General features: G+C 37.8%; 2 protein-coding genes across 2 annotated transcripts; both read left to right on the top strand.

Annotated features, from left to right (window-relative positions):
• Window positions 1–4,917: 4,917 nt before the first annotated feature.
• Window positions 4,918–5,304, top strand: LOC111404646. The gene has a single exon (XM_023033425.1). It carries the CDS (start codon window positions 4,918–4,920, stop codon window positions 5,302–5,304), a length of 387 nt encoding a protein of 128 aa, XP_022889193.1.
• Window positions 5,305–12,973: 7,669 nt separating this feature from the next.
• On the top strand, window positions 12,974–14,337 carry LOC111404645. The gene is made up of 2 exons (XM_023033424.1): window positions 12,974–13,540; window positions 13,819–14,337. The coding sequence occupies exons 1-2, from the start codon at window positions 12,974–12,976 to the stop codon at window positions 14,335–14,337; spliced, it is 1,086 nt and encodes a 361-aa protein (XP_022889192.1).
• Window positions 14,338–18,733: the final 4,396 nt, after the last annotated feature.

The raw sequence follows: 18,733 nt of genomic DNA, 5'->3' as shown, positions 1-18,733 counted from the left end.
TATTTTGTCTAGTTCCATAGATGATGCATGTTAATTAGAATTTAGAAGTGTTGGATTGAATATGTATGAAGTTTAAATTTATGCTGGGTTAAATTTCAGATTCTGTCCTCCTATTTGAAAATGGTATAACTTGAGCTACGATGCATGTTTTTAAGTGAAATTAGTGGGGTTTGAAAGGTCTATGAGTCTTCTAATAGTGGCCTTTGGAATTTCTCAAAAATATTATCTAAAAAAAAAGTTATGCCCGCTTTAATAAACTAAGTCGTGTCGAATCTGAGATTCCTGTTCAGCATATTCGAGTAATATTTTCATGCTTCAAACGTTATCGTCGAAATCCCAAATTTTTATATGTGGTACATATATGAATGCTTTAGTCCATGTAAAAATTTCATAAATTTTAATCGATATTTGTTAGGCTAAATATATTTTTCTTCCGCTGTTGTTAAATTCGTAATTGTCGATTTACCTTCAAATCTTCTACAAAATCAAATTTAGCTACATTCGCCTAAGTTTATATGGATAACTACCTTCCATTATATTTTTATATATTTAAAAAAAAAATTGGATTTATAAAATACTTTGGCTAGCGTCAAAGGGGTCAAACCAAAGAAAGAAACGAATATTATTTTAACGCTTCGAGTTCTGAGAATTCGAGGCGTTACAACTTGATATTAGAGCCTGGGTATTTTTCTGTAGACTTGCAATAGAAACCATATCTTAGGAATGTTGTGTAACATATAAAGTTGATTAAAACTTTTAATGAGGATCTTAAGCACTATGCCCGCCATAGTCGCGTCATGCCGATTTTGAGGTAAAGAAAGTTTTATGGTTATGCTTGTATCTATGTGATGATTATGGAATAGTTATTTCTGATACAACATTTGAAATGTATTTATGAATATTAATGCATGTTTGAGTTGAATACCTTTTGTGAATAATCATTATTTTGCAAAGTATTTTGAGAACGTGACCATATTAAATATTTATTTAAGTCCTCGAGAATTAACTAAAACCTATTAGATACCCGCTAATTGATGCCTTGTCGATGTGAGATCATGAGACAGTACGAAGAGTACCAGTGGAATCCAACGTACAATATGCGTGAGCACATTTGGGAGATACTTGTAAGGTGGAGAGAGGTGAGATAACTAGGCTATATGGTCATTGGTCGTCGAGCCACCCGCCTTCTTATTGATACCTTGCCAGAAGAGTGGCTGAAGACTGCTGAATCGATTTATGATTATTTATGGGGTATTGCTGTGCCTACTTTGCCTCGAGAGATTAACTATGAGGCCTTTTTGCATGGAGCTGATTGATCAGTGGGAGTTGGCCCAACTCGCGATCCCTGAGGACGGTAGTGTACCTACTGAGATGTACGTTCATGATGATGCACCTCCACCTGTTTCAGACGACGAGGCACAGCCTTCTAAGAAACCTAGGGTTCATGGAGGCTGGATTAGTGACGACGATGAATAGAGGATCAAAATTTCAGTAGATTTTATTAGGTTTAGTTGTTATTGATGTCTAGTTGGATTCCTTTTGTTTTCTTGTTGATTAGCGTCAGATGCTCTGTTATTACTTTGTATTCCTGTTAAAGGATTCTATTTAGATGATAATAAAAGATTCTCAACTATAAATCTCTTCCCTATATTGTGCAAGTATTCTCGACTTCTCTGAATGAGATTACATTTATGATGGTATATATGACTATGGCGCAAGCAAGGACAATTAGGGAACTAAGGCGAGAGATTGATGAGTTGAAACAGGCCTTGGTTGCTCAGGCTGCACCTCCAGCTCCACCAATCCCACTAGCACCGCTAGTGCCATTAGCATATCTACATGTACCGTCTATTCCGACGGTAGAACAATTTCGCAGATATCAACCCCCTACCTTTGGTGGAGGGAAAGACCCTCTGGCAGCTGAAGAGTGGTTACGTACTATTGAGAAAATCTTTTGGCATATCTCTTGTCTAGAAAATCAAAAAGTATCATGTGCTAAGTTTATGCTAGTTGGAAGAGCAACCCATTGGTGGGAATCCTCATCACGTACTCGCACCGAGGAAGAACAACGTAATTTAACTTGGGACCAGTTCAAAATGGTGCTAACAGAGAAGTTTTTCCCACAAGTTCTACGAGACTATAAGGAGGCAGAATTCCTAAGACTGATACAGGGAGATATGGAAATTTTCGAGTATCAGAGCAAGTTCGAGGAATTGTCCCGATATGCCCCACATCTTGTAAGTACTGAGCTCATGAAGGCTAAACGTTACAAGAGAGGCCTACGCCCAGAGATTAGGCAGATTGTGAGTTCACACGATTTCACCACTTTTCAAGCAGTTGTGAAGAAAGCTCAAATAGTAACATATTCGGGGGTGAAGTTGGTAAATCAGGGACAGCGTAATGACTTTGGAAAAAGGAAGTGGCAGGATAAGAATAAGAATTCTTGACAGTTTAAGAAGCAAACACTTGTGGGCCAGTCAAGTAATCCTCCATCCCAATGACCTAAGTGTAACAAGTTTCACAGAGGGGAATGTCTGTATGGAAAGTATGCTTGCTATAAGTGTGGCCAACCTGGCCATGTGGTTTTCTCATGTCCATCGATTAAGAAACCTGAACAAGAGAAGAAAGGAAAAGCAAGGGTGTTTGCTCTGACTCACGACGAGACTGCCTAAAATCCGGACGTACTCGTAGGTATTTTATCCGTCTCTGGTACTCCAGTTTATGTCCTTATTGATTTCGGTGCAACACATTCGTTCATATCTAATGCATGTCTAGCTAATATTAATGCTTCATGTAAGAAGAATGATAATGTACTAGAGGTTGAACCCCAACCTTAAGGACCCCCACCGACCCTGGCCTGGGCCATCGTGGAGGAGGTAAATCGCAGGATGTGCCTCCCAGGAGCCAGGGTGGAGAGCACATGGATAGGCCAAGGCTGTTAACCCATATGATAACTCCCGCTTGCAACAAAGCCAATTCCACCTTGCGGGGAATCGAACTCTGCACACTGCCGCGCTGAGCCCTATCCGCCCTCCCCTTTGCCACTGGGAGATATGCCCTAGGGGCGATAATGTACTAGAGGTTAGTATGCCATCAGGAGGAACTATTGATACAGATAGGATAGCACAAGGGGTACAAATAAATTTTGATGGGGTACAAATAAATTTTGATGGACTAGCGTTAGAGGCTGACTTGTACGTTATAGAGATGAAAGACTGTGATATTATTTTAGGCATGGATGGATTAGGTAAAAATCGAGCCACGATAGTATGTTTTGAGAAAGAGGTAATTTTTCAAAGATCGGGAGGAGGAAATCAGATTTTATGGATCGAAGGTTAAGGCACTTCCTCGCGTCATCTTAGCTTTGAAGGCAAAAAACATGTTGAGGAAGCCTGACTGCCAAGGGTATCTTATCGGCACCTCATCTCAAGAGAAAATATTGGATGATGTGCCAATAATACGGAGTAAGCTTACGTGTTTCCCGATGATCTACCGAGTATTCCGCCCAATAGACAAGTGGAATTCTCGATAGATTTGGTACCTGAAGCTACTCCTGTGTCCAAAAAAAAAGCTCCATATCGAATGGTACCAAATGAATTACAAGAGTTAAAGATGCAGCTAGAAGAACTTCTAGACAAAAGGGTTTATTAGACCGAGTGCATCTCCATGGGGAGCTCCAGTACTTTTTGTAAAGAAGAAATATGGTACTATGAGGCTGTGCATCGACTACCGTAAATTGAATAAGTTGACGATCAAAAATAAGTAACTTCTTCCTAGGATTGAAGACCTATTTGATCAGTTGAAGGGCGCATCCGTATTCTCAAAAATTGATTTAAGGTCAAGCTACCATCAACTGAAGATTAAGTCGGTCATATACCAAAAACGGCATTTAGGACTCAGTATGGGCATTATGAGTTTACGGTGATGCCCTTTGGCTTGACGAATGCCCCTACGATGTTTGTGGACTTGATGAATAAAGTGTTCCATCAGTATTTGGACTGTTTGTCATTGTATTTATTGACGACATACTGATATACTCGAGGGATTCCCTGCAACACGAAGAACATTTGAGGATAGTTTTGGAAACCCTGCGTGAGGACAAGTTGTATGCCAAATTCAAGAAATGTGAATTTTGGCTTGACCGAGTGAGATTTCTAGGCCATACTTTTCAGCACGAGGAATTGAAGTGGATCAATCCAAAGTTGAGGCCATGATAAATTGGCCGAAACCTACAAATGTTGGAGAAGTGCGGAACTTTCTAGGGTTAGCCGGCTATTATCGGCGATTTATAGAAGGATTCTCTAAGATTGCAGGTCCTATGACACAGTTGACTCGAAAGAGTACTAAGTTCGTATGGTCGGAGAAATGCGAACAAAATTTTCAAGAGTTAAAAGACAGGCTCGTATCTGCGCCGGTTTTGACTATTCTTGATGGTTCAGAAGGTTTTGTGATTTACAGTGATGCATCCAAGCTTGGTTTAGGATGTGTTTTTTGATGCAACATGGAAAAGTGATAGCTTATACTTTGAGGCAGTTGAAGCAATATGAACAGAAATTATCCAAAGCATGACCTTGAACTAGCAGCGGTAGTGCACGCCTTGAAGATTTGGCGCCACTACTTATATGAGAGCAAGTGTGAGATCTACACCGATCATAAGAGTCTCAAATACTTCTTCACCCAAAAGGAGTTGAATATGAGACAGCGACGGTGGTTAGAATTAGTTAAGATTACGACTGCACTATCGTGTACTATCCGGGTAAGGCTAATGTAGTTGCTGATGCACTGTGTAGAAAGAACATGGGCCACTTGTCAGCACTGTGTACAAGATAAGATCATTTAATAAGAGATTTTGAAAACTTGAGAATCGAAGTATTAACGTCACCAATAAGGACATCGGCAAAGTTAGCAAGTTTTACTATGAAACCGACACTCAGGGACAGAATAGTAGCCGCTCAGAAAGATGATCCCTTTTTGGAAAATATCAAGGCTGATGTAAGAACTGAGAAGAGGAAGGGATTTGAAATAGCCGAAGACAAAACCTTGATATTTAAGGGTCGATTGTGCGTGCTAAAGGATGAAGCGTTGAGAAATGAAATTATGACTGCGGCTCACTCAACTCTTTACGCCGCCCACCCAGGTGGAACTAAAATATATCGAGATTTGTGTAATACATTTTGGTGGAGAAATATTGAGGGGAAGATAGCTCTATTCGTGTCCAAATGCATGGTTTGCCAACAGGTGAAGGCTGAACATTTGAGGCCGTCAGGACTGTTGAACCCCATGGACATACCTCAATGGAAGTGAGAAAAGATTGCAATGGATTTTGTCATTAGTTTTCCTAGATCAGTGAAAGGTCATGATGCGATCTGGGTTATTGTGGACCGACTTACAAAATCTGCGCATTTCTTGCTAGTTCAGACAACCTACAGCTTAGAACAGCTTGCACAAATTTATGTCAAGGAGATTATGAAACTTCATGGTGTTTCAGCATCTATCGTTTCAGATAGAGACCCGAGGTTTACTTCGAAGTTTTGGATAGGTCTTCAGAAAGCTATGGGTACCAAGTTAACATTTAGTACTGCATATCATTTTCAGACTGACGGACAATCTGAACAAACTATACAAGTTCTTGAAGATATGTTGAGAGCTCGCGTCCTAGATTTGGGTGGTAAATGGGAAGATCATTTGCCGTTGGTTGAATTCGAATACAACAATAGCTTTCAAGCCACTATTGACATGGCCCCGTATGAGGCTTTGTCTGGTAGACGATGTCGTTCGCCATTATACTGGGATGAAATTGGTGAAAGGAGAATTTTGGGCCCAGAATTGGTCGAGAAGACTATGGAGGCTATATATAAAATTAGATCAAGAATCAAGACTGTCCAAGATCGTCAAAAGAGTTATACTGACAAAAGGAGAAAAGAATTGACTTTCGAGATTGGAGAGAGTATTTCTCAAAGTGGCACCAATGAAGGAAATACTACGATTTGGAAAGAAAGGGAAGCTAAGCCCTAGACTTATCGGTCCATTTGAGATTCTTGAAAAGATTAGGAATGTGGCATATCGATTAGCATTGCAACCCGAGCTTTCGGCAGTGCACAACGTATTTCACATTTCTATGTTGAGAAAGTACATTTCGGATCCTAATCATGTGGTAAATGTTCGATCACTGGATGTGCGGAGTGATATGACGTATGAAGAAACTCCTGCAATAATCCTGGAAAGAAAGGACCATGTCCTGAGAAATCGAAAGGTTCCACTAGTCAAAGTCCAGAGGAGTAAACATGGTGAGGATAAGGCTACTTGGAAACGAGAAGAAGACATTTTAGCCAAGTATCTCGATCTCCTTAAAACAAGTAAGTTAAATTTTGAGGATGAAATTATTTTAAGTGGGGAGAGTTGTAGCGACCGGAAAAAAAATTGTTTCGTTTCATTCCAAAATAAAATTTCCTTATAGGACTCAAATATAATCTGGGTCATATTATTATGTCACTACGACACTTCCTAATAGTAAAATTCCGCGTACTTGATTTTCTTAAATTTTACAGGGTGTTAAAATCGCTATTAACCAAAAATTTTTTATGATAATTTGGTTACATTATTTTTCTTACGACACACTTTATTTTAATACTACCATTTCGGTTTCCATTATATAAACTATTTTATTTTTTTGGACAAATTACTTGCATGCTTCATCATCCATCATTTATACTCCAGCTTACCATTTTAATAAACTTCCATTTTATTTGAAAATAACTATCAAAAGATATATATTTATATAAATAAAAATTTTGTCATTTGATCATTGGGAAGTTACATGCCCTGTTCATCCGTTGAAGATTAACATTTCAAAACCATAACCACCCACAATTTCTAAAGGCACGTCCATACTCATTGTTGGAAAACTAACATTTCAAAAAGGCCACAACACCCCCCCTGCATATTAATAAATTCCAAACCTATTAACTGCTTTGCCAATCAGTTTCATTTCCTTTTTTTTTTTTTTTAATGAAAAACTACCATTTAGTGTTTGATTATCTCACAAACCAATTTAATACCCGTAAACTGCCATATGAATTCAAAGGATTATAATGGCACGTCCCTATCCCATTTTGCTATTTGAATTTGGAAGTTTTTGTCTTTTTTTATGGTCCAAAATATTATTTATAAAACTACCATTCCAACTTACCATTAACCACCATAATCATCAATTGCTATTGCGTTTGGAGGCTACTGTACATCCTGTTCAATATCCATTTGAAAGTCAATATTCTAAATTTTAACCTCCCGACATACTTTTGTAACCTCCAATTTTAAATACAACCACCACTCCCATTTCCTCGAGTGTAACCTCCATTTTTTTTTAATACATCTACTACCGCGACTTTACTTAGAATTTGATTTAAAACTGCCCTTTTATTTTAAAAGTCTCCAACTCACACGCATAAGCAACGTTTTATTATAATCCCATCTCTTTCTCATGCACAGACACAGAATTCTGGTGTAAATGGAATGGCATGCTCAGCCACCTTCTCAATTTCAACTCCTTTAGCCATGTTTTATCGCCCAAACTATTATACTCCTATATAAAGTTATTTCGCCTTTTTTCTTTCATCAACATAAAGTACTTTAAATCTGAAATTTCTAAAGAAAAGGCAAGAAGTACGCTGCGTTTTATTCCTTTGGACACAAAAGGATATTCAAACTCCAAACATTAAGGTAGGGGTGTTTCGGCGCTTTTTTATGTGATTTAAGATTTATATGTTTTTGTTTGCGTGAAACTTCTTATTGTGTTACTCACGATGGAATCACCGTTTGGTGGTTTATACAAGATATGAAGATATGATTATGACAAATGAAAGGGGGTTATCAAAACCTAAAAGTAAGCAGGCTGACTGATCACCAGTTCGCTTGAAATTGACGGTGACATAATCGAATAAATTTTACATTACTGAAAATATATATTTTTACCGTTTACTTAAGTGCTTCCTACTGAGTATTTTTTTTATAGCGCTCATCCCTACAAATAATTTTACAGGTTAAGATCGAGACATGGCAGTTGTTGGCATAGTGGCAAGTGTTCGGCGATCTCTAATGCTTTCAATTTCTAGTAAATATTTCCATTTATGTAAACATTTTATGGATACTTAGATGACACTTTTTAGAAATGTTTTAAAGTTTATTTTGTCTAGTTTCATAGACAATGCATGTTAACTAGAATTTAGAAGTGTTGGATTGAATATGTATGAAGTTTAAATTTATGCTGGGTTAAATTTCAGATTTTGTCCTATTTGAAAATTGTATAACTTGGGCTACGGTGCATGTTTTTAAGTGATATTAGTGGGGTTTGAAAGGTCTATGAGTCTTCTAATAGTGGCCTTTGGAATTTCTCAAAAATATTATCTAAAAAAAAGTTATGTCCGTTTTAATAAATTGCGTCGTGTCGAATCCGAGATCCCTGTCCAGCATATTCGAGTAATATTTTTGTGCTTCAAACGTTATCGTCGAAACCCCAAATTTTTATATGTGGTACATATATGAATGCTTTAATCCCTGTAAAAATTTCATAAATTTTAATAGACATTTGCTAGGCTAAATATATTTTTCTTTCGTTGTTGTTAAATCCGTAATTGTCGATTTACCTTCAAATCTTTTACAAAATCAAATTTTGCTACATTCGCCTAAGTTTATATGGATAACTACCTTCCATTATATTTTTATATATTTAAAAGAAAAATTGGATTTATAAAATACTTTGGCTAGTGTCAAAGGGGACCAAAGAAAGAAACGAATATTATTTTAACGCTTCGGGTTTCGAGAATTCGGGGCGTTGCACTATATATTATTATATATGTTTGTTGGAAATCCCCAATTAATTTACAATAAAATAAGAGAGATTATTGAAGATTTTATTTTCCTTAGATAGAATATTGTATGTTCATTAGAGATTTGCTTTCCTTTCTTTTATTCCTTCTTTCTTCTATAAATAGGACACGTATTGTAAATTGTTAATGAGAAAATATCTTATTCCTGTTTTCAATTTCATGGTATCAGAGCCATTCCAATGACAAAAACTGCCACCACCAACACAGGGTCAATGACATCTGAATCTTTCAATGAAGGAACGGAGGCTACCTCTGCCGTGAGTGGAGGAATTGAAGGTTCATCCTTTCAATTCATGGTAGAAAAATTGGATGGACGAAATTATAGAGAATGGGCGCAATCTATCAAATTGATTATTGATGGAAAAGCCAAACTTGGGTACCTGACTGGAGAGACTAAGATGCCTACCTCAACCGACACAATTCTCCTTCAAAAGTGGAGATCGGAGAACTCCAAGGTGACTGCGTGGCTCATCAACTCCATGAGGCCCACAATTGGAAAGACATACTTGTTTCTACCTACTGCAAAAGCTGTTTGGGAAGCTGTGAAAGAGACTTATTCGGATTCTGAAAATTCCTCCTAGATTTTTGAAATTAAATTGAAGTTATGGCAAACCAAGCAGGGAGAACGGGATGTAATCGACTACTACCTTGAGATGACTGCGCTCTGGCAAGAACTCGATCTGAGTTCGGAAGAGAAGTGGAAGTGCCCTGAGGACTGCGCCTATTACCGGAAAAAGCTGGAGAATGAGAGATTTTTGGAATTCCTCGCTGGGCTTCACCGTGACCTCGACAATGTTAGAGGTCGAATCCTCGGTCAACAGCCACTACCATCACCACGAGAGGTGATCGCGGAGGTAAGGCGAGAGGAAAACCAACAGAAGGTTATGATGAATGGAACCAGCGTGTTTGAGTCTGCAACGTCGAGGATCGAAAGCTCTGGCATGGTTGTGAAAGGGAATGGGCCTCCAAATAATAGGCCTCCAATCTTTAAAATGTGGATCCATCAAAACTTCAAAGCGAGGCTACAACTAATGTTGGGCCTGGCGGAATGGGCTTATATAAAAAGGGTTAGCAGTTGGGTCAGGCTCAAAACAAAAGGGTCGACCCTGGTGTGAATACTGTCGTAAGCCAGGACATAAGGAAGACACACGTTGAGACTTACACGGAAAGCTGACCGATTGGAAATCGAGGCAAAATAATAGAAATCATGGTTATCAAGCATCTATCAATTATTCTACAGAAAATACCCAGAGTTCCAGTGGTGCTTTCAATCCCAAGCAAATGGAGCAACTTTACAAAATGTTCGCTACTCTCCAACCGTCAAGTCAAACCTCCACAAATAATCCTTCAAGTTCACTCGCCCACAGAGGTAATTTTTTGAGAGCTTTAAAATCCATCACTCAAACTAAAACGCCCTGGATCATTGACTCGGGAGCGTCTAATCATATGACGGATTCCTACCACTTATTCTTTTCGTACTCAACATGTGCTGGCAATCTTAAAGTTAAGATTGCAGATTGTTCTCTATCTACTGTCGCAAGAAAAGGGAGTATTCAAATTTCCGATTCTATAACTTTAGAACCTGTTCTTCATGTTCCAAATTTATCATGCAATTTACTATCCATAAGCCAGTTAACAAAAACCTCCAACTGCTCTGCTAAATTCCTTCCATCTTACTGTGTTTTTCAGGATCTATCATCGGGGAAGACGATTGGCAATGCTAAGGAAAGTGAAGGACTCTACTACTTTGAAGAGGCTGATTTGAGTAAACAGTGTCAAATTAAAGTTTGTGATTCTGCGTCTGTCTTTATAAATAGTGAAATTATGTTATGGCACTTTAGAATGGATCATCCCAACTTTCAATACTTGAAACGTCTTTCCTTCTATTTTTTTGGAATAAAAAATCAGTCAATCTTCAATGTGAAATTTGTGAACTTGCAAAACATCAACGTACGACATTCTCAAAATCCACGTACAAACCATCAAAGCCTTTCACCATGATTCATAGTGATGTATGGGGGCCCTCACGTGTCCCAAACCGAAATAATGCAAAATGGTTTGTTACATTCATCGACGATAATACTCGAATTTGTTGGGTATATCTATTAAAAGAAAAATCCGATGTTCGGTCCGTGTTCATAAACTTCCACTCTATGATTCAAACGTAATTTCAAACACAAATTCAAATTTTACACACCGACAATGGCACAGAATATTTCAATAACATCATGGGAAATTTCTTGCATTCTCATGACATAATTCATCAAAGCTCTTGTGTTGACACTCTCCAACAAAATGGGATTGTCCAACAAAAAAATAGACATCTTCTAGAAGTTGCTCGTGCCCTAATGTTTACTACGAACATGCCAAAAATATTCTGGGGGGATGCGGTCCTTACATCCACCTATCTAATCAATCGAATGCCTAGTTGTGTCCTAAACTTTGCAACACCTCTCCAAAAATTTACATAGATGCAGATTGGGCAGGATCAATTGGTGATTGGAGATCAACTACTGGTTATTGTACCTTTGTGTGAGGAACTCTGGTGACTTGGAGAAGCAAGAACCAGAATGTAGTAGCAAGAAGCAGTGCTGAAGCTGAGTTCAGAGTTGTTGCACAAGGAATGTGCGAAGGACTGTGGTTAAAAAAGCTCCTGGAAGAATTACATATCATAATGAAATTGCCAATCAAACTATATTGTGATAATAAAGCAGCAATCAATATTTCTCTTAATCCAGTTCAACATGATCGAACTAAGCAAGTAGAGGTGGACAGACACTTTATTAAAGAAAAAGTTGAAGGAGGACCTATTTGTATGACATATGTCCCAACGCAAACACAAATTGCAGATGTCTTCACCAAAGAACTACCGTTCGATGATTTCATCTCCAAATTGGATATGATCAAAATTTATGATCCAACTTGAGGGGAAGTATTGGAAATTCTGAATTAATTTAGAATAAAATAAGAGAGATTATTGAAGGTTTTATTTTCCTCAGATAGACTATTGTATGTTCATTAGAGATTTGCTTTCCTTTCTTTTATTCCTTCCTTCTTCTATAAATAGGACACATGTATTGTACATTGTTAATGAGAAAATATCTTATTCCTGTTTTCAACTTCAATGTTAAATGAGACAGAAAGTGTTATGCGAAATAGCGTTTCAATTGGAGGAAAACTGCACGTAGCGAACTACACATATCTTAACCAGAAGGGCTTTGGTATATCCTCAATTGAGATATATTTAAGATGAGAAAAACGAAAAAGATGTCATGTTTAGGGCCTTTAAGCCACCTTTTTTCTATTATTATTATAGGCATTCAAATGTATATATGTAAGCTCAAGAAAAGATGTCAGTGTCACAGGTTGATACTTTTTTAATAGCATAAACCAAATGAAACTTGCACTTCAGACCAAATCGTACAAGGAGACTGCAGATTAAAGATTAGAATATGCAGGAGTTTCAGGTATGCAAATGTTGAAATAATGGAGCCTATGTCTTAGGCTTCATAAAATTTCATGTGTGTCAACACATTTTGTCAAAAGGTGGTAGCAACTGTTGACAAAACAATATGGATGGAAAAATCTTGCAACCATGTAGCTGTATTTTTGGAAAAAAAAAAATTTGCCATGCATTTATTGAAAGGTTGTTTTTGTTGAAAATGATGGATTTGCAATTAATGAGGGTGACAAGTTTTTCATTATAAATACGAGGCCAAAGCAGGAGCAAACACATAGATGTGCAAAGAGAAATGCAAGAAAGGTGTTGAGTGAAAATACTAGAGACAATGAGCAAAACATAAAAGTGAGAAACAGTTAGGCTTTAGTTTGTGCAGAAAATTAAAATACAGAGAGTGTGTTGTATTTTTTTCTTCTCTTGTTGATATAGTAAAAAAATAGGTGTGGGTTTGTGGACGTAGGCACAATTGCCGAACCACGTAAATTCTTGTGTCACTTGCACTTATTATTTTTTGCGACATTTATTTCTTCTCAGTTAAAATTATTTTGCGTCCTACTGATATGACGGAATTAGTAGCGGTCTAATTCCTAAAAACTGGTATCAGAGCTCTAAAATTTAAATGGGAGAAATGGCAACAGACGAGAAGATATCTAAAATCGATAAGTTTGATGGCACAAACTTTGGATTTTGGAAGATACAAATGGAGGACTATTTGTACCAGAAGAACCTGTATAAACCACTTCACGAAAAGCCGGAGGACATGACCAACGACGAGTGGGAATTACTTGATCGAAAGGCTCTCGACACAATAAGGCTGACATTATCAAATTCAGTTGCTTTCAATATAAAAAATGAGAAGACAACGACATCTCTCATGGCGGCCCTGTCTAGCATGTACAAACAACCATCTACAGCAAACAAAGTTCATTTAATCAAAAAGTTATTTACTATGAAAATGACGGAAGGGGAAAGATTTGGAGAACATCTAAATGAGTTCAATGAAATGACGGACCAGTTAAACATGGCCGAAATCACGTTTAGTGATGAGGTTCGAGCTTTGTTGATTCTCGGGCAGCTGCCTAAGAGTTGGAATGGCACGGTTACAGCAATTAGGAGCTCTGCTGGAAAGTCCATATTGAAGTTTGAAGATGTCATGAGTATGATCTTGATCGAGGAAATACAAGACAGACAAAAGGTGTTTCCACTTCTGAAGCCACTTTGAACATCCAGGAGCAGAGGCAGAAGTTCAAACAGAAGTAAAGGGCATAACAGGAGCAAGTCAAGGTTTGGCAGATCAAAATCCAGATATCCAAAGAATTTCAACAAATTAAAAGTTGTTGAATGTTGGAATTGTGGCAAGACCGGACACTACAAAAATCAGTGTCAAGTTTTCAAGAAAGGAAATGAAAACAAAATCGAAGCCAATGTTGTAGCAGAAAAATCTGATGATGCTTTGGTATGCTCTTTGGAAAGCAAAACAGAATGTGGGTAATAGATTCTGGAGCATCTTTTCATGCTACCTCAAATAGAGAACTCTTTACGAGTTATGAACCAAGAAATCTTGGAAAAGTATATCTTGGTGATGATCAACCTTGTGACGTAGTCGGCAAAGGCGAAATACAGATCAAGCTTAATGGATCTGTATGGAAATTGAAGGATGTCAGACACATTCCAAACTTGAGGAAGAACTTGATATCAGTGGGCCAATTATCAAATGAAGGTTATGTCATAACTTTCAACAGTGATATTTGGAAAGTTTCTAGGGGTGCAATGACCATAGCACGAGGCAAGAAAAATTGTACTCTTTACACCACAATGAGTGCCTGCAGAATAATTGCAGTTACTGCTTCAAATGAAGATCCGAATCTATGGCACCAGAGACTGGGGCATATGAGTCAGAAAGGACTCAAGTACATGCATGATAAAGGGAAACTACCGAGAGTTCAATCTATTGATGCAGACCTATGTGAGAGTTGCATCTTCGGGAAGTAGAAGCGGGTGAGTTTCAACAAGTGTGGCAGAACTCCGAAGCAGGAAAAGCTAGAGTTAGTCCACACGGATGTCTGGGGACTAGCTGCAGTTCCATCTATTGGCGAAAAGTCTTATTTTGTGACTTTCATTGATGATCATTCCAGAAAAGTATGGGTCTACTTCTTGAGACAAAAATCCTAAGTGTTCGAGATGTTTAAGAAGTAGAAAGCTATGGTGGAAAATGAAACGATTTGCGAGTAAAGAAATTGAGATTAGATAATGGCGGAGAGTACGAACATACTGATTTCAAAAAGTTTTGTTACCAAAATGGTATCAAACTAGAAAGAACGTTGCCAGGAACACCGCAACAAAATGGTGTATCTGAACGAATGAATCGGACGTTGACAGAAAGAGCCAGAAGCATGCGGTTACATGCTGGTTTGCCTAAACAATTTTGGGCTGAAACTATCAACACAGCAGCATACTTAATTAATCGTGGGCCATTAGTGCCTTTGGAGTACAGGATACTAGAGGAAGTATGGAATGGAAAAGAAAAAAACTCTCATTTGAAATTTTTTTGCTGTGTCGCATATGTACATATTAGTGATCAACCTAAGGGTAAGCTTGACCCCAAATCACTAAAGTGTACCTTCATTGGATATGGTGGTGATGAGTTCAAGTATCGCTTTTGGAATGATAAGAACAACAAGGTCATTAGAAGTCGGGATGTCATATTCAATGAAAGGGTGATGTACAAAGACAGAGATACAGTACTGTCTAGTGACTTACATGAAAATCCAACATATGTTGAGTTGGACGATACTCCAAGTAGTAGTATGTCAAAATAGACAGATGAGAGTCCTCAGCCAGAGGAAGCTGTTGTGGAGACTTTACCAAAGTCTCCAACTCCTATTCCTAGAAGATCTTCCCGACCACGTATTCCAAACAGAAAATACATAAATTATCTGTTACTTACTGGTGCCAGTGAACTTGAATGCTATGATGAGCATGTCAAGGAGAAGATGCGATTAAGTGAGAGTTTGCAATGAAAGATGAGATAAAGTCTCTTATCTCTAATCAAACGTGGGAGCTAGTTGAGTTGCTTGCAGAAAAGAAGGCTCTACATAATAAATGAGTCTATCGAGTCAAGGAGGAACATGACGGATCAAAGAGATACAAGGCAAGATTGGTGGTCAAAGGCTTTCAACAGAAAGAAGGAATTGACTACACAAAGATTTATTCTCCAGTAGTAAAGCTGACAACAATTCGATTCGTCTTGAGTATTGTTGCAACAGGGGGGTTGCAGTTAGATGTGAAAACTACCTTTCTCCATGGCAACCTAGAAGAGGAGATATATATGCAGCAACCAGAGAGTTTCTCAATTAAAGGAAAAGAGAAGCTTGTGTGCAAATTGAAAAAAAACTTGTATAGCTTAAAACAAGCTCCGAGACAGTGGTACAAAAAGTTTGACGAATTTATACAGAAAAATGGCTACTACAAGTGCAATGCTGACCATTGTTGCTATTTTAATAGGCCGAAGCTTAGCTACATTATTTTGCTACTTTATGTTGATGACATGTTAGTAGTGGGACTAGACATGAACGAAATCCAGAAATTAAAGAAGCAATTATCAGTAGAATTCGAAATGAAGGATTTGGGTCCAGCTAAACAAATTCGAGGGATGAGAATTTGTAGGGACAAGCGAAAAGACACTTTACAGCTATTCTAGGCCAAGTACATTAGTCAAGTTTTGCAGAAGTTCAACATAAACAATGAAAAAGCAGTTAGCACGCAATTGGCTAATCACTTCCGTCTATTAAATGACCAGTCTCTAAAAACAAAAGACGAAAGAAACTTCATTGCTAATATTCCATACGCCTTAGCCATTAGAAGTTTAATGTATGCCATGGTCTGTACAAGACGACATTCCTCATGTAGTGGGAGTTGTGATCAGATTCATGACCAATCCAGGAAAACAGCACTGGGAAGTAGTGAAGTGGATACTAAGATATCTACAGGGTTCTATTGATAATTGTTTATGTTTCAAAAGAGGTGAGTTGGCACTACAAAGCTTTGTAGATGTAGATTTTGCTGGCGAGATCGATCACAGGAAAAGCACCACCGGTTATGTATTCGCAGTTGGTACTACTGCAGTGAGTTGGGTTTCGCAAAAACAGAAGATTGTTGCTTTATCAACTATAGAAGCAGAGTACGTGGCCGTAACCAAAACTAGCAAAGAGATGATTTCGTTACAAGGTCTGTTGATAGAATTGGGTCTCAAGCAGGAAAAGAATGTTTTGCACAGTGATAGTCTGAGTGCTATATATCTGGCAAAGAATGCAGCATTTCATTTGAGAACGAAGCACATTGGTCTTCGTTATCACTTCATCAGATCTCTCTTGAAGGATGGAGTATTAACATTGGAAAAGATCCAGGGCAGCAAAAACCCAGCTGGCGTGTTAACTAAGACGGTAACTACGAAAAAACTGGAGTTGTGTTCAATTACAGTTGGCCTTCTAAAATGAAGACGATGAAGGTGATCCACACCAATATGGAACTGCTCGCAGGATGTCTCAAGGTGAAGCCACATTAGTCTCCAAGTGGGAGATTGTTGAAATAATAGAGCCTAAGTCTTAGGATTCACAAATTTTGCAACCCTGCAGCCGTATTTTTGGAAGAATTTTTTTGCCATGCATTTAATGAAAGATTGCCTTTGTTGAAAATGATGGATTTGCAATTAATGAGGGTGACACGTTTTTCACTATAAATACGAGGCCAAAGCAGGAACAAACATATAGATGTGCAAAGAGAAGTGCAAGAAAGGTGGTAAGTGAAAACACGAGAGATAGTGAGCAAAATACAAAAATAAGAAGCAGTTAGGCTTTAGTTTGTGTAGAAAATTAACGAAAGAAAATTGAGAGATTGCCTTTGCATAGGCAAATAAAATACAGAGAGTGTATTTGTTGTATTTTTTCTTCTCTTGTTGATATAGTAAAAAATTGGTGTGGGTTTGTGGACGTAGGCACAATTGCCGGACCACGTAAATTCTTGTGTCACTTGTACTTATTAATTTTTTGCTCCATTTATTTCTTCTCCGTTTAAATTATTTTATGTCTCACTCATCGTCACGGAATTAGTAGCGGTCTAATTCCTAACAGCAAACACATTCTGAATTTGTAATTTAAGCATCACAGTAATATTAGTGGAGTTGCTCACTATACTTTGACAAGTCTTGCCAGAGAATGCCGGCAATCCATCTTGCTTCACACGTTCCCGAAATTACTTCTCATGCCGCAGGAGCAGCAGTAGCAGCTTATAAAACCAAGATGTATAAAGTGAAATTTAACTTCATTGAGTTCTAGAGTTAGGCTTAGATTCAGTATGGTAAAAGATCATTCAAGATTGCTTAAAGAGTGTAGAACTCAAGTTTGAGACTTTTGTACGGTTTAATATTTCTTTCTTCTTTAATTTTTAAACAACTTAAAAATAAACTCAAGATCGCTTATTCACTAACTTATGTCCACATGTCGCCAGTGATTACACTTCCTAGAACAATTATTTCCAAAATCCAAGCTTTTGCAAACCCCAACAACTAAAGAAATGAATAATGAAATGTACTTTAAAAGACCCAAAGAAAGAGAGAAAATTTAATAAATAAATAACATGGTTGCAAATTGAAAGGAGGCGGCGGGTTTGGTTCTTGTAAATTAGCCGCTTAGATATGTACCTTTCAGGAATCGGAGCTTCAGCAGGGAGATTCGGAGCCAGAGTGGGCCGATAAACAGGCATAGGTTTTGAATCGGATTCAGGTTCGGTAAATTGAATATGGCTCTCTTAACCGATGGCGCCTGAGCCTACGCCGACGGAGGATGTTCTGGTCGTTTTCCTTCGTCGTCGTTGTCGGAAACGGTTGTATGGGCCTGTTCTCACACTGGCTGCCTAAATTTAACACCAATCAAACTGGGCAGATTCTTATGATGGACTACGTGAACCGGGATCCAAATAGACTGGACCAGTGGACTTCGATTTTTTGTGAAGTAAATTGACACAAATAGCATTAAACCGGATTGGAAAACGATAAGACACCTTCACTTTTTAGCACCAATTTTTTATGTATTCTTCTATAGATATAAAGATCCCCTTGGTCTAATGAAATTAGAAAATCCAATTGAGATCTAGAATCTCGACTCTAAGTCAAGATATTGTATAAGAGAATTTTAGCTTAGATCGAGAAAATAGGAAAATAAACGAATATTTTTTGACTTAGGTAAAGGAATGAAAAATTAAAACCATATCAAATATTTGTCAAGATCAAGAATTTCAATAACCAGTATATTATTGACAAGGATCGAGAGTTACAACTTGAGAGAGGGGGGGGGGGGGGGGGGGGGGAAAAAAAAAAAAAAAAAATTTTTTT

The sequence above is a fragment of the Olea europaea genome, chromosome 11 (assembly GCF_002742605.1).
Source record: "Olea europaea var. sylvestris chromosome 11, O_europaea_v1, whole genome shotgun sequence".
Classification (NCBI taxonomy): domain Eukaryota; kingdom Viridiplantae; phylum Streptophyta; class Magnoliopsida; order Lamiales; family Oleaceae; genus Olea; species Olea europaea.
The sequence above is the reverse complement of the archived record's forward strand: the minus strand, read 5'-3'. Positions and strand labels throughout refer to the sequence as shown.

Coding starts and splice junctions, on each gene's coding strand:
- LOC111404646 (XM_023033425.1), top strand. CDS start 4,918: ATGAAACCGACACTCAGGGACAGAATAGTAGCCGCTCAGAAAGATGAT.
- LOC111404645 (XM_023033424.1), top strand. CDS start 12,974: ATGGCAACAGACGAGAAGATATCTAAAATCGATAAGTTTGATGGCACA. Junction 13,541..13,818: donor AAATACAAGACAGACAAAAG/GTGTTTCCACTT, acceptor CTCTTTGGAAAG/CAAAACAGAATGTGGGTAAT.